Here is a 17,197-nt window from a genome sequence, read left to right on the forward strand (position 1 = left end):
GTAGTGGATTATAACAAGGATGGTGTCTTTCTTGCTCACGCCACTTGTCCACCATAGCGTTCCTGGAGCTTTTGCTCCACGTCCCCTCGTCCTGGGACCAGGGTAAAGGAGCAGCCACCAGGTAGGTATCTCCCAGAGTACTAGAAGACATGGACAGAAGGGGTGGCCTGTCTCAATGACTCCCAACTTTTCTGTTAGAGGTGGCACACTTCACTCCTACTCATATTTCACTGGACAAAGTACATCAAAGTGCTGCATCCAACTTCAGGAGGTCAGAGGAGAAGCTGACATAAATGGTGGACCCCATTAAGGCCCCCACATGGCGCCAGCCTGTCTGGGGGACTGTGAGAGGCCAAAGGAGGAGAGCTGAGGGTTGATAGAAAATGATGGGGGGACTTAGTCAGAATGTGTTTGCTTTATCCTCAACCAGGTGGAGTTTGTCTCAGAGCTGCCCAAAACCATCACTGGCAAGAAAAAAAGAAGTGAACTCCGGAAGAAGGAGTTTGGTCAGGTGTAATTGGCAATAAACTCAGAAACCACTGTGTGACGTTGGCCAAATGCCTGGCGGCCTCAGTTTCCTCACGATGGTGAGGGTGAGGAGAGGAACGCTGAGAGAGTTGACTTGAAAGAGAGCCAAGAGTGTCAACATTCCAGCATTTTTGTTCTTTTAAATTAACATCAATCACTCTCCTTCCTCCAAGTTCCCTGTTCCTTTCAGATTGCCCAGCTGAGCGCTCAGAATGGGGCTGAAGCAAATTAAACACTGACTCAGCATCCACAGCGAGTCTGCTGTGCATTTACTCTGCGAAAGATCCAGTGCTAAACGCTGTCCCTCACAATTCCCCCAACTCCCATCAGAAATCGCCCCAGGGCCTGATTCTCCCTCCTGGTTCCAGAGACTCTGTGACCCAGTCAAGGACCAGGACATAGAGGTCTAGGAGGAACAGTCCATGTGGTCCCCGGGGTCTGCTCCTGCCTGGCTTGCCTCTGCCCAGCTGGGGGTGAGGTGGGGGGCAGGGCAAGTGTGGTGTCTGGGGAATGGAGAAGAGGGGAGGGCAGCCCAGCTTGGTGACGACACTTGCCGGCCACACCATCCCTCACCTGCACGCTCCAGTGGACCCACTGCCTCTCCTCCCACCAGTAATGCTGCTGCTGTGGCTGCTTGCAGGTCCCAGCCTGGACCAGTGCAGGTGAGTGAGGGACCCGCCCTCTGGGGGCCCAGGAATCCTGCAGGACTCCTCCAGCCCTTCCCAGGGACCCAGGAGCTTTGTTGCCCAGCCCCTCCCCAGGGGCCCGGAGTCCTCCCCAGACACCGCTCCTTATACTGTGTAATCCCCTCTGCCATCCAGAGCCCTCTGACCCCCGGCCTGTGGTCCTGTGAACTAACCCTTCACTCCATCCATCCTTCCGGCCTGAGATGGAACCACCAGAGGCTGGAAGGAGCAGAGGCAGAAGAGGCTGAGCCTGGGGGTGAGAGAAGTGCATACTGGCTCCTTCTCACCCATTCCTGGGGGTCACCGATAGGGAGATCCCCTCCGCAGCTGCCCTCTCCTGAGGTGCAGAGATACACACACTCGCAGGGTAATATACAGATATCGCAAACACAGAGACGCACAGGCAAAGAATCACCCCCCGCCTCACCTGGCGGCTCAGGTGTGGGGCTCATGGACAGCTCACACACAGACCAACGCAGGCAAGGACACCCTGGGGGGAACACACACACACACATACACACACAGATACACACACAAGTACACACACTCAGGGCCATGTGAGGCAACCCCCAGGGCAGATCCACACACACCCCAAGGAGGTGCACACACACACACACATACACACACACACACACACACACACACACACACGTAGGCAGAGACATAGACACAGAACACAGCCACATACACACAGGCACAAAAAGAAGACAAACACACAGATACAATCAGGAACACTCAAAGGGACAGCAACTTCACACACAGCACACTCACACACATATAAAACACAGACACAACTCCACGGACCCATATGCCCTGAGACACACACCTAATAGGTAATCCCCTGAGTCACAGACACACACACGGATTTGCACAACCAACGTACACTCATTCAGTGACAAAGGTGCAGACACAAATTCATACAGAGGAAAGCAGAGAGACACTCAATGTCTCAGTGCTGTACAGTGGGAAATTCACGTTCACAATCGAGATGCTCACAGACACAGAAATTCAGACACACAGGTTCATACATGCAGACTTATACAACCACAGTCACACACACACATACTCCCAGACGGTTCTGGCACTCCAGTGGGTACCTCCACAGGCAGTCAGGGTGAATAGACCCTGGCATTGAGGTAGAAGGTAGACGGCTCCAGGCTGAGCAGCTGGAGATTGTCTCCTGCTGACATTTCAAGGAAAAGATAAAGGCAGGAGCAGAGAGAAGCTCAGCTCTGCCTCAGTAAAAAGACTACCATATTTTTCATTCGTGAGGTCAAGGAGACCACCTGGACTACACATGCACAAAAAGGTTCCTCAGGGGTCAAAAAATGGAGGGGGCGCTAGCCCGTAATATGTCCTGCCAACCTCTCAGAGACTCTCAAGCTGGAATCTATCTTTGCTAAAAGATGCACGTGCACATTGGGTAGGACCCTGAGTCAGACCAAATATGGGTACAAAGCAAGATGAATCAAGGTGATGGGCTAGAGGGAACCCGGAAAACTGCCCCCGTATAAGCAAGGTAAGCCACCCAAAAGCGTGACTCTCTCTCTCTCTGAGCCCATCCGTGTGTCCTTCCGCATGTACTTTTCTTCTAATAAACGCTTTATCTACTTCACTACCTTTTTTCTCTTTGCTGAATTCTTTCTTCAAAGAAGACAAGGACTGAGCTCCTGTTTCAAGCCCACCGGCCCTCGTGGTCTAGTGGTTGGGATTCAGCACTTTCACCGCCACAGCCTGGGTTTGATTCCCTGTCAGGGAACTGAGATCCTGCTTCAAGCCGCCACACCCTCGAGATCAGCATGACCTACCCCACCTAGGCTGTCATGCAAGGGACTGTTTTCCTGGCTCCAGACCCAGTGCTAGGCACCTGTCCCACTGAGGGCCTTCCAGAGGGCTGTGCTTATGCTCTGAGACGCCAGAGAATGGCCAGGGTAGGGTGGCTCTTGGGACGGGGCACAGGGTAGAGACTGGGCTATGACAGCATGCAGTCAATGTGGGGGTGTTGCATGGGGCCCAGCAGATCCCAAGGTCAAGAGAGGGAAAAAAGTGAGCCTCCCCAGGACTCGCGCTGTGTGTCAGAGTGGGCTGTGCCCTCTCCCACAGTAGCAACAGTGACAGTAAAGACATCATCAGGACCATGGTATGATAATATTATCATCACCACAGCAATGACTGACCATCAGCCCGAGGAGGAGGGGTGAGGTGTGACCATGGCCGCCCGGTTTGCTTCATCTTCTGAGCAGGGCTGACCCTGAGCAAAGTTGGACGACAGGCGAAGATTCTCTCTGGCCCCTTCTCTCTCTGGAGGCTCCAGCGCCAGCTTCTTCCTCTCCCAACATTGCCCCCACTCCCCCAGACCCAAGTCCCCCCTGACCCTTTTCTCAGCCTGGGTACAACACCTCTCCCTGACTCCCCATCTGTGCAATGGGGATAGAGATGGTATGGGCCGTAAGAAGATGCCTGCAAAGTACAGTGCTTAGCACAGGCTGGTCACAGGAGGGGCCTTTAAAGGCTTCACAGCTTCTAAGGTGCCAGTTCTGGGAGGACGGTCGCCACTGGGAGGTGGTGAAGCTGATGGGCACAGGCGCTCAGCACAGGGCCTCCCTTTGTCCTCATGACAGTCTTTGGACACAGGACTGGACATTTCCATTTTAGGGAGGAAACCCACCCAGGGTCACACCGCTGGTAAGCAGCACAGCTGGGTCTCAAGCCCAAGGCTCCTGGCCCTGCCTTCAGGGGCCACGGAGGGCTCCTCCCCTGCATGGGAGGCTGAACCCGCTTTGGGGATGCTTCGTCTGCTGCACGAATGGTCTCACCCTTTCCAGGCCCCTGAACTCTGTTCACTTCTCCTTCTTTCCCTCATCCCCGCTTGAGCTGTAACCAGGGTGACCCTGGCACCGTTCATGGAAGTCCCCAGTCCCTTACAGGCTGCGTCTGCCTCCCGTTCACTTCGGGGCTAGTCTGACTTCCACCCCTTCTGTGCCTAGTCTGTCTTTTTATAACCACACAGCCCAAATGTGGTACTCTGTAGGCAGGCGACTGCATCTAAACAGATTTCAACACTATTGTTTTGTTATCCCTGTTTTTTGGTTTTGTTTTGCTTGTTTTTTTTTAATCATTTCTTTGTATTTATGGTAAAAGACACTGACTTTCCATTATAACATTAATAGAATGTTTCCTGTTTACAATAAGTTTCCATAATAATAAAATCTATGGGGTTTAAAGCAATGATTTTAATGCTGTCATGGGCCTGAATGAGCTGGGAAACCACAGTGTCAATCACACATAAAAGCACCTTTAGGAAGTTCTCCTCAGGACAGGGCCCAGAATAGACCATCACCAGTGGGGTTTGTCTAACCACCTGGGTCCCTGGGCCCCAGCCCACCTGCTTGGCTCTCCCCACCCAGCACTCCTGGTACTGCCAAGCTGACTGGGTGCTGTCCTCAGATCCCCCAGAAGAGAAGCTGATGAACTTTCTCCATTAAAATTCTCAATTTCTGGAGGTCCCTGGAAATCAATAATGAGAGTCAGACTGGATTTTTTTCCCCCTGTTTAGGTTCATTATCTAAAGCCCATGCTAACAGGTGATGTATCTAACCCTGTTTCAGGTGTTAAAATGTCCATGTTAATTAGGGATGATTTTGAGACCATACCCATACCATCTGGTCACACAAAGTGGAATTCGCAAGCCAGAAGGAAACATATTTTATTACCATATTATCATGACCACGTAATTCAGTTCAACTGTAACATCTTTCCCTTTGGGATTTCTTCTTTGCTCATATTTTATTTATAAGTGTACTTCTCAATTTCCAAACATGGGAAATTCTAGTTAGCTTTTCATCAGGACTCTTCTAGCCCAATTGCATTACCAAAAAACATGCCCTGTGTGATTTCATTCCTCTGAAATATGTTGAAATTTGCTTTGTGGCCAAAATAAATAAGGTTAATTTTTGTAAATATACTATATGTGCCTGAAATTAATGTTTCCTCTGCAGTTGTTATGTGATATTGAGGGATATATGGATATAGCTATATGATTAAAATGGTTTGCTATTAAGATCTTGTACACCTTACAGATGTTCTGTGGTGCTCATTGTACGACTTGTTGAGGGAGAGGTGTGAAAACCTCCCACTCTGCTTGTGTATTTGATTATTCTTGTATCTCTGTCATCAAATCGATTTCAGCCACTGCCCATGGGAAACCTTGGGAGTTCTCAAAGGAAGGTGAAGCGTCCAGAAGTGGGGGGGACAGGGGACCTGGGTTCAGGAGGACAGGAAAAACTAAGGTCTGAGAAGGTTCCAGAGAGGACCTGGGGTTGGATGGTGCAGGATCGGGCAGCACGTAGGGAAAGGGTGTTCGGGTGTCCACTGTGATGGACCAGGGACATCGACAGTAACACAATAATAGTGGGGGACATGAACAGCCCACCTACATCTATGGACAGATCGTCAAGACAGAAAGTCAATAAGGAAACACAGGCCTTAAAGGACACATTAACCCAGATGGACTTAATTAATATTTATAGAGTGTTCCATCTGTAAACAGCAGAATACACATTCTTTTCAGGTGCACATGGAACATTCTCCAGGATAGATCACATGCCGGATCATAAAGCATGCCTTGGTAAATTTAAGAACATTGAAATCATATCAAGCATCCTTTCGAACCACAATGCTATGAGATTTGAAATCTACTACAAGAAAAAAAAACTGGAAAAAACAAACATGTGGAATCTAAACAATATCCTACTAAACAACCAATGGGTCACTGAATAAATCAAAGATGGAATCAAAAAATACCTAGAGAAAAATGAAAATGAAAACAAGGCGATCCAAAACCTATGGGACACAGGAAAAGCAGTTCTAAGAAGGAAGTTTATTGTAATACAGTCTTACCTCAGGAAACAAGAAAAAGCTCAAATAAAAAACCTAACCTTACGCCTAAAGCAACTAGAGAAAGGAGAACAAACCAAACCCAATGTTAATAGACGGAAAGAAATCATAAGGATCAGAGCAGAAATAAATGCAACAGAGATGAAGAAAACAATAGAAAAAAATCTATGAAACTAAAAGCTGGTTCTTTGAAAAGATAAACAAAATTGATAAACTTTTGGCCAGACTCATTAAGGAAAAAAGGGAGAGGGCTCAAATCAATAAAGTTAGAAATGAAAAGAAAAAAAAAAGTTACGCCTGACACCACAGAATACAAAGGATCATAAGAGACTACTATTGCACCAGCAGCTCTACAGCAATAAAATGGACAACCTAGAAGAAAGGGACAAATTCTTAGAAAGGTACAATCTCCCAAGACTAAACCAGGAAGAAATAGAAAATATGAAGAGCAATCACAAGTACTGAAATTGAAACTGTGATTTAAAAACTCCCAACAAACAAAAGTCCAGGACCAGATGTCTTCAAAGGCAAATCCTATGAAACATTTAGAGAAGAGTTAACACCTATCCCTCTGAAACTATTCCAAAAAATTGCAGATGAAGGAACACTCCCAAGCACATTCTACGAGTTCACCATCACCCTGAAACCAAAACCAGAGAAAGATACAACAACAACAAAAAGAAAATTACAGGCCAATATCACTGATGAACATAGATGCAAAAGTCCTGAACAAAATACTAGCAAACAGAATCCAACAATACATTAAAAAGGTCATACACCATGATCAAGTGGGATTTATCCCAAGGGTGTAAGGATTCTTCAATATACACAAATCAATCAGAATGATACACCACATTAACAAATTAAAGAATAAAAATCATATGATCATGTCAATAGATTCAGAAAAAGCTTTCAACAAATTTCAACACCTATTTATGATAACAACTCTCCAGAAAGCAGGCATAGAGGGAACCTACCTCAACATAAAAAAGGCCATACATGACAAAGCCACAGCTAACATCATACTCAATGGTGAAAAGCTGAAAGCATTTCCTCTAAGGTCAGGAACAAGACAAGGACATCCACTCTCACCACTTTTATTCAACATAGTTTTGGAAGTCCTAGCCACAGCAATCAGAGAAGAAAAAGAAATAAAAGGAATCCAAATTGGAAAGGAAGAAGTAAAATTGTCACTGTCTGCAGATGACATGATACTATATATAGAAAATCCTAAAGATGCCACCAGAAAACTACTAGAGCTCATCAATGAATTCGGTAAAGTTGCAAGATACAAAATTAATATGCAGAAATCTGTTGCATTTCTATACACTGACAAATGAAAGATCAGAAAGAGAAATTAAGGAAACAATCCCATTTACATTCACATCAGAAAGAATCAAATACCTAGCAATAAGCCTACCTAAGGATGCAAAACAACTGCACTCCAAAAACTATAAGATGCTGATGAAAGAAATTGAAGATGACATGAACAGATGGAAAGATATACCATGTTCTAGGATTGGAAGAATCAATGTTGTCAAAATGACCATACTACCCAAGGAAATCTACAGATTCAATGCAATATATATCAAATTACCAATGGCATTTTTCACAGAAGTAGAAACAAAATTTTACAATTTGTATGGAAACACAAAAGACTCCAAATAACCAATGCAATCTTGAGAAAGAAAAACGGAGCTGGAGGAATCAGGCTCCCTGACTTCAGACTGTACTACAAATCTGCAATCATCAAAACAGTATGGTACTGGCACAAAAATAGAAATATAGATCCGTGGAACAGGACAGAAAGTCCAGAGATTAAACCCACACACTTATGGTCAACTAATCTATGACAAAGGAGACAAGAGTATACAATGGAGAAAAGACAGCCTAATCAATAAGTAGGGCTGGGAAAACTGGACAGCTAAATGTAAAAGAATGAAATTAGAATGTTCTCTAACACCATACACAAAAATAAACTCAAAATGGATTAAAGACCTAAATGTAAGACCAGATGCTACAAACTCTTAGAGGAAAACATAGGCAGAACACTCTTTGACATAAATCACAGCAAGATCTTTTTCGATCCACCTCCTAGAGAAATGAAAATAAAAACAAAAATAAACAATTCAGACCTAACTAAACTTAAAAGCTTTTGCACAGCAAAGGAAACCATAAACAAAATGAAAAGACAACCTACATAATGGGAGAAAATATTTGCAAACAATGCAACCAACAACAGACTAATCTCCAAAATATATAAACAGCTCATACAACTCAATATCAAAAAAAAAAACCCCAATCGAAAAAAGGGAGGAAGAGCTAAATAGACATTTCTCCAAAGAAGACATACAGATGGACAAAAAGCACATGAAAAGATGCTCAATGTTGCTAATTATTAGAGAAATGCAAATAAAATCTACAATGAGGTATCACCTCACACTGGTCAGAATGGCCATCATCAAAAAATCTATAAACAATAAACGCTGGAGAGAGGGTGTGGAAGAAAGGGAACCTACCCTGTTGGTGGGGATGTAAATTGGTACAGCCACTGTGGAGAACAGTATGGAGGTTCCTTAAAAAACTAAAAATAGAGCTACCATATGATCCAGCAATCCCCTCCGGAGAGAACCGTAATTTGAAAAGATACATGCACCCCAATATTCATTGCAGCACTATTTACAATAGCCAGGACAAGGAAGCAACCTAAATTCCCATTGACAGATGAATGGATAAAGAAGAGGTGGTACACGTGTACGATGGAATATTACTCAACCATAAAAAAGAATGAAATAATGCCATTTTCAGCCACATGGATGGACCTAGAGATTATTGTACTAAGTGAAGTAAGTCAGACAGAGAAAGACAAATATCATATGATGTTGCTTACATGTTGAACCTAAAAGAATGATACATATGAACTTATTTACAAACCAGAAACAGACTCACAGACATAGAAGACAAACTTATGATTACCAAAGGGGAAAGGTGAGGGGTGGGGAGGGATAAATTAGGAGTTTGGGGTTAAATATATACACACTACTATATATAAAATAGATAATCAACAAGGACCTACTGTATAGCATGGGGAAATCTACTCAGTATTCTGTAATAACCTATATGGGAAAAGAATCTGAAAAAGAATAGATATATGTATAACTGAATCACTTTGCTGTACACCTGAAACTAACACAACATTTTAAATCAACTATACTCCAATATAGAATAAAAGTTTTTTAAAAATTGAAAGGGAAGTAATGATTTTCAGTTCTCTGATTTAAACAGTCTATGGGAGTAAAACTTGTTACCTGTTCCTTCCTGATGTTGAGTTGAACATTCTCCTGTTCATGCGGTTCTTCAGGTTTCACTTCTGCATCATTGACACAAGCTTCATTGAGGGCAATTTCAACCTAAAGCAAAACATTCTCATTGATGATTTAATTCCCAAGAAAAAAAATTCCAAGTAGATATCATCATTTTAACCTCCTAAGACATGAAAAAGTTGTTCCTTGCAAAAGCTAATGTGTACAATGGAAATCCTGCAGCAAATATAGGTAGCTTACCTCCAAAATTCCTGAGGCGTTCATTGAAATAGCACCTTTCAAGTCCTCTGTAGATTTTTCTTTTTCCAATATCTGCACATAGGATAGAAACAAAAACTGCACTGAGATTTCAATGGAAACACTGGGTGATATGCTCAAAAGGTGTAACATCAACCAAACATATCCCACGGCGACCCCTAAGTTTCATGTGATAGTAGTTGATCCAGGTTGGGCCCAGGAAAAATATCAAGCCCATAAAGAAATGCAGAACAAAGAAAGACATTAAGGCACAAATATTTCGTAGCTTCAACAAATATCTTGCTCACTGCATAATGGAAGAGATGACTGGATGACAAGGGGAAAGCAAAGGTGGAAAATAGTTCATGTCAAACAGCTCAAAAGTGGGTGTTCTTGATGGAATATAAAGAAAACTTTCCCAAATTCACATTGAAAATTCTCTGTTCAGCATAAAGAGCGGTAGGGGCTGTACAATTTGGCTAGATATCTTCCTTCACCTCTCATATATTTCCTGGGATTGTCTATGTATCTTGGAGGGCAGTACCGCATGGTGGGAAAACTCCCTACGTAGTGAAAATAGAACATACTTCCTAGTCTCTGAAATAGAAAAAGTCATGGAGGTATGAGTACATGAAATTCCAGATCATTGTTCAGAAGGAGGTTCAGCTCCCAGACTCCCACACCCTACTGTGGCGAACAGCAAGAGGAGATGGAGCATTCAATTCACCCAACGTACAAAGGCCTCAAAAGCCAAACTATGGTAAACTTAGCAGCCAAACTCTTACCAAGTCTGGATTCTTGACATTCTGACCCCTCACAGATTGCAACCTAGCACAAGTACTTTGAAGGATGTCATTCAGATATTCATTAGCCCTCTCAATTGTTTTGATATTATCCTTCAACAAAACATATTGAATCAATAATACTTACTCATTACTTTTACTTCTGTTTTCAGAATGGAATCTAGGCAGAGAAGGGATTTTTACCTTAAATTTAAGTGCTTCATCAAAGAGCATCTTATTCTGTCTAGTGGTTCTTGAAGATGTTTCTTTGAGTCATTCCCCTATGCAAATATGTACAAAAGGAACCAGAGTTACAAATACTATCTTCTCGTGTGTGACTCCTTCCACAAATACAGAGAACAGTGCTTTACGTCTGTGGAGCTTGCTTTGAATCTGGACTGTTTATGGAACATATGAAATAGGACAGTAGGATGAATGAAAAGAGAGCAAAATAACCGAACTCCCAGAGGTGGAAGGAATTGAAGTTGAAATCATGAAAAATAACAAAGGACAAAGATACCATCTGTTCCAAAGTGGATATATTTTCTGCAAGTTCTCTGTTTTCCCTCACGAAATTATTGATCTTCTCTGATATTTGCTGTAAATTAACTGAAAAGAGATAAAATAATTTCTAAGATTAGTAGGAAAACCCAGTAAAGTTGAATTATCTCAATGTGCTAGCAGCAGACACATATTATCTGTAATTGACTTTAATGTTTACTTTTATGCCTAAAGAAAGCAAATTTTAGTTAGTAGAATTTTAAACGTAAGAAACATTATTTCAATTGGATTCCTATTTAAACTGTTTTCAAAAATGAAGAAAAGCAATCAGATGACTTCTAAATTCTCTCCCATCTATGAGTACCATTCTTAGAAAATTCAATCACTTCAACTAGTTGTGTCATCATCAAAGATGAAATAGAAAAATCAAACATCCTGCCAACTTACATTTCTTGCCTCCAATTACTAAAGTAAATATATATGTTGCTGTAAAAAAAAAAATCCTTATTTCATCCAGATTCACCCCTCCATCCAGCCCCTATCTGCAGTTCCTCCGAGTCTTCACCTGTTTGGCCGATGCCATAACAATGCAGATGCTTTGTACACTGTCTCAACCAATCCCCTGCCTTTGCCCCAGGTCCATCACAGTGGACACCACCACTCACGTGCCCATTTTTAGAACGCAGCTCCCCTACCTGCTGGTCCATCGTTCGCCATCCAACCCCGGGTCCTCTCTGGAACCTTCTCAGACCTTAGTTTTTCTCGTCTTCCTGAACTCAGGTCCCCTGTCCCCCACTTCTGGATGCTTCTTCCTTCCCTTGAGAAGTCCCAAGATTTCCCATGGGCAGTGGCTGAAATCGATTTGATGACAGAGATACAAGAATAATCAAATACACAAGCAGAGTGGGAGGTTTTCACACCTCTCCCTCAACAAGTCGTACAATGAGCACCACAGAACATCTGTAAGGTGTACAAGATCTTAATAGCAAACCATTTTAATCATATAGCTATATCCATATATCCCTCAATATCACATAACAACTGCAGAGGAAACATTAATTTCAGGCACATATAGTATATTTACAAAAATTAACCTTATTTATTTTGGCCACAAAGCAAATTTCAACATATTTCAGAGGAATGAAATCACACAGGGCATGTTTTTTGGTAATGCAATTGGGCTAGAAGAGTCCTGATGAAAAGCTAACTAGAATTTCCCATGTTTGGAAATTGAGAAGTACACTTATAAATAAAATATGAGCAAAGAAGAAATCCCAAAGGGAAAGATGTTACAGTTGAACTGAATTACGTGGTCATGATAATATGGTAATAAAATATGTTTCCTTCTGGCTTGCGAATTCCACTTTGTGTGACCAGATGGTATGGGTATGGTCTCAAAATCATCCCTAATTAACATGGACATTTTAACACCTGAAACAGGGTTAGATACATCACCTGTTAGCATGGGCTTTAGATAATGAACCTAAACAGGGGGAAAAAAATCCAGTCTGACTCTCATTATTGATTTCCAGGGACCTCCAGAAATTGAGAATTTTAATGGAGAAAGTTCATCAGCTTCTCTTCTGGGGGATCTGAGGACAGCACCCAGTCAGCTTGGCAGTACCAGGAGTGCTGGGTGGGGAGAGCCAAGCAGGTGGGCTGGGGCCCAGGGACCCAGGTGGTTAGACAAACCCCACTGGTGATGGTCTATTCTGGGCCCTGTCCTGAGGAGAACTTCCTAAAGGTGCTTTTATGTGTGATTGACACTGTGGTTTCCCAGCTCATTCAGGCCCATGACAGCATTAAAATCATTGCTTTAAACCCCATAGATTTTATTATTATGGAAACTTATTGTAAACAGGAAACATTCTATTAATGTTATAATGGAAAGTCAGTGTCTTTTACCATAAATACAAAGAAATGATTAAAAAAAAACAAGCAAAACAAAACCAAAAAACAGGGATAACAAAACAATAGTGTTGAAATCTGTTTAGATGCAGTCGCCTGCCTACAGAGTACCACATTTGGGCTGTGTGGTTATAAAAAGACAGACTAGGCACAGAAGGGGTGGAAGTCAGACTAGCCCCGAAGTGAACGGGAGGCAGACGCAGCCTGTAAGGGACTGGGGACTTCCATGAACGGTGCCAGGGTCACCCTGGTTACAGCTCAAGCGGGGATGAGGGAAAGAAGGAGAAGTGAACAGAGTTCAGGGGCCTGGAAAGGGTGAGACCATTCGTGCAGCAGACGAAGCATCCCCAAAGCGGGTTCAGCCTCCCATGCAGGGGAGGAGCCCTCCGTGGCCCCTGAAGGCAGGGCCAGGAGCCTTGGGCTTGAGACCCAGCTGTGCTGCTTACCAGCGGTGTGACCCTGGGTGGGTTTCCTCCCTAAAATGGAAATGTCCAGTCCTGTGTCCAAAGACTGTCATGAGGACAAAGGGAGGCCCTGTGCTGAGCGCCTGTGCCCATCAGCTTCACCACCTCCCAGTGGCGACCGTCCTCCCAGAACTGGCACCTTAGAAGCTGTGAAGCCTTTAAAGGCCCCTCGTGTGACCAGCCTGTGCTAAGCACTGTACTTTGCAGGCATCTTCTTACGGCCCATACCATCTCTATCCCCATTGCACAGATGGGGAGTCAGGGAGAGGTGTTGTACCCAGGCTGAGAAAAGGGTCAGGGGGGACTTGGGTCTGGGGGAGTGGGGGCAATGTTGGGAGAGGAAGAAGCTGGCGCTGGAGCCTCCAGAGAGAGAAGGGGCCAGAGAGAATCTTCGCCTGTCGTCCAACTTTGCTCAGGGTCAGCCCTGCTCAGAAGATGAAGCAAACCGGGCGGCCATGGTCACACCTCACCCCTCCTCCTCGGGCTGATGGTCAGTCATTGCTGTGGTGATGATAATATTATCATACCATGGTCCTGATGATGTCTTTACTGTCACTGTTGCTACTGTGGGAGAGGGCACAGCCCACTCTGACACACAGCGCGAGTCCTGGGGAGGCTCACTTTTTTCCCTCTCTTGACCTTGGGATCTGCTGGGCCCCATGCAACACCCCCGCGTTGACTGCATGCTGTCATAGCCCAGTCCCTACCCTGTGCCCCGTCCCCAGAGCCACCCTACCCTGGCCATTCTCTGGCGTCTCAGAGCATAAGCACAGCCCTCTGGAAGGCCCTCAGTGGGACAGGTGCCTAGCACTGGGTCTGGAGCCAGGAAAACAGTCCCTTGCATGACAGCCTAGGTGGGGTAGGTCATGCTGATCTCGAGGGTGTGGCGGCTTGAAGCAGGATCTCAGTTCCCTGACAGGGAATCAAACCCAGGCTGTGGCGGTGAAAGTGCTGAATCCCAACCACTAGACCACGAGGGCCGGTGGGCTTGAAACAGGAGCTCAGTCCTTGTCTTCTTTGAAGAAAGAATTCAGCAAAGAGAAAAAAGGTAGTGAAGTAGATAAAGCGTTTATTAGAAGAAAAGTACATGCAGAAAGACACACGGATGGGCTCAGAGAGAGAGAGAGTCACGCTTTTGGGGTGGCTTAACTTGCTTATACGGGGGCAGTTTTCCGGGTTCCTTCTAGCCCATCACCTTGATTCATCTTGCTTTGTACCCATATTTGGTCTGACTCAGGGTCCTACCCAATGTGCACGTGCATCTTTTAGCAAAGATAGATTCCAGCTTGAGAGTCTCTGAGAGGTTGGCAGGACATATTACGGGCTAGCGCCCCCTCCATTTTTTGACCCCTGAGGAACCTTTTTGTGCATGTGTAGTCCAGGTGGTCTCCTTGACCTCACGAATGAAAAATATGGTAGTCTTTTTACTGAGGCAGAGCTGAGCTTCTCTCTGCTCCTGCCTTTATCTTTTCCTTGAAATGTCAGCAGGAGACAATCTCCAGCTGCTCAGCCTGGAGCCGTCTACCTTCTACCTCAATGCCAGGGTCTATTCACCCTGACTGCCTGTGGAGGTACCCACTGGAGTGCCAGAACCGTCTGGGAGTATGTGTGTGTGTGACTGTGGTTGTATAAGTCTGCATGTATGAACCTGTGTGTCTGAATTTCTGTGTCTGTGAGCATCTCGATTGTGAACGTGAATTTCCCACTGTACAGCACTGAGACATTGAGTGTCTCTCTGCTTTCCTCTGTATGAATTTGTGTCTGCACCTTTGTCACTGAATGAGTGTACGTTGGTTGTGCAAATCCGTGTGTGTGTCTGTGACTCAGGGGATTACCTATTAGGTGTGTGTCTCAGGGCATATGGGTCCGTGGAGTTGTGTCTGTGTTTTATATGTGTGTGAGTGTGCTGTGTGTGAAGTTGCTGTCCCTTTGAGTGTTCCTGATTGTATCTGTGTGTTTGTCTTCTTTTTGTGCCTGTGTGTATGTGGCTGTGTTCTGTGTCTATGTCTCTGCCTACATGTCTGTGTGTGTGTGTGTGTGTGTGTGTGTGTATGTGCATGTGTGCACCTCCTTGGGGTGTGTGTGGGTTTGCCCTGGGGGTGGTCTCACATGGTCCTGAGTGTGTGTACTTCTGTATGTGTGTGTGTGTGTGTGTGTGTTCCCCCCAGGATGTCCTTGCCTGCGTTGGTCTGTGTGTGAGCTGTCCATGGGCCCCACACCTGAGCCCCCAGGTGAGGCTGGGGGTGATTCTTTGCCTGTGCGTCTCTGTGTTTGCGATGTCTGTATATTACCCTGCGAGTGTGTGTATCTCTGCACCTCAGGAGAGGGCAGCTGCGGAGGGGATCTCCCTATCGGTGACCCCCAGGAATGGGTGAGAAGGAGCCAGTATGCACTTCTCTCACCCCCAGGCTCAGCCTCTTCTGCCTCTGCTCCTTCCAGCCTCTGGTGGTTCCATCTCAGGCCGGAAGGATGGATGGAGTGAAGGGTTAGTTCACAGGACCACAGGCCGGGGGTCAGAGGGCTCTGGATGGCAGAGGGGATTACACAGTATAAGGAGCGGTGTCTGGGGAGGACTCCGGGCCCCTGGGGAGGGGCTGGGCAACAAAGCTTCTGGGTCCCTGGGAAGGGCTGGAGGAGTCCTGCAGGATTCCTGGGCCCCCAGAGGGCGGGTCCCTCACTCACCTGCACTGGTCCAGGCTGGGACCTGCAAGCAGCCACAGCAGCAGCATTACTGGTGGGAGGAGAGGCAGTGGGTCCACTGGAGCGTGCAGGTGAGGGATGGTGTGGCCGGCAAGTGTCGTCACCAAGCTGGGCTGCCCTCCCCTCTTCTCCATTCCCCAGACACCACACTTGCCCTGCCCCCCACCTCACCCCCAGCTGGGCAGAGGCAAGCCAGGCAGGAGCAGACCCCGGGGACCACATGGACTGTTCCTCCTAGACCTCTATGTCCTGGTCCTTGACTGGGTCACAGAGTCTCTGGAACCAGGAGGGAGAATCAGGCCCTGGGGCGATCTCTGATGGGAGTTGGGGGAATTGCGAGGGACAGCGTTTAGCACTGGATCTTTCGCAGAGTAAATGCACAGCAGACTCGCTGTGGATGCTGAGTCAGTGTTTAATTTGCTTCAGCCCCATTCTGAGCGCTCAGCTGGGCAATCTGAAAGGAACAGGGAACTTGGAGGAAGGAGAGTGATTGATGTTAATTTAAAAGAACAAAAATGCTGGAATGTTGACACTCTTGGCTCTCTTTCAAGTCAACTCTCTCAGCGTTCCTCTCCTCACCCTCACCATCGTGAGGAAACTGAGGCCGCCAGGCATTTGGCCAACGTCACACAGTGGTTTCTGAGTTTATTGCCAATTACACCTGACCAAACTCCTTCTTCCGGAGTTCACTTCTTTGTATCTTGCCGGTGACGGTTTTGGGCAGCTCTGAGACAAACTCCACCTGGTTGAGGATAAAGCAAACACATTCTGACTAAGTCCCCCCATCATTTTCTATCAACCCTCAGCTCTCCTCCTTTGGCCTCTCACAGTCCCCCAGACAGGCTGGCGCCATGTGGGGGCCTTAATGGGGTCCACCATTTATGTCAGCTTCTCCTCTGACCTCCTGAAGTTGGATGCAGCACTTTGATGTACTTTGTCCAGTGAAATATGAGTAGGAGTGAAGTGTGCCACCTCTAACAGAAAAGTTGGGAGTCATTGAGACAGGCCACCCCTTCTGTCCATGTCTTCTAGTACTCTGGGAGATACCTACCTGGTGGCTGCTCCTTTACCCTGGTCCCAGGACGAGGGGACGTGGAGCAAAGGCTCCGGGAAAGCTATGGTGGACAAGTGGCGTGAGCAAGAAAGACACCATCCTTGTTATAATCCACTAC

At 45.7% G+C, this 17,197-nt stretch overlaps 1 protein-coding gene and 1 pseudogene across 1 annotated transcript in view; one reads left to right on the forward strand and one right to left on the reverse strand.

The window, feature by feature from the left end:
* The window catches only part of LOC112064823 (acyl-coenzyme A synthetase ACSM1, mitochondrial-like), a 162,455-nt pseudogene that overhangs the window by 41,524 nt on the left and 103,734 nt on the right, over positions 1 to 17,197 (forward strand).
* Positions 16,681 to 17,197, reverse strand: part of LOC112064828 (acyl-coenzyme A synthetase ACSM1, mitochondrial) — a 43,431-nt gene continuing 42,914 nt past the window's right edge. The window contains exon 10 of the mRNA XM_028499301.2: positions 16,681 to 16,767. Within this exon, the coding sequence (XP_028355102.1) occupies positions 16,681 to 16,767 (87 nt within the window). The remainder of the gene's footprint in view (positions 16,768 to 17,197) is intronic.

The sequence above is a fragment of the Physeter macrocephalus genome, chromosome 14 (genome assembly GCF_002837175.3).
Source record: "Physeter macrocephalus isolate SW-GA chromosome 14, ASM283717v5, whole genome shotgun sequence".
NCBI classification, from domain to species: Eukaryota; Metazoa; Chordata; class Mammalia; order Artiodactyla; family Physeteridae; genus Physeter; species Physeter macrocephalus.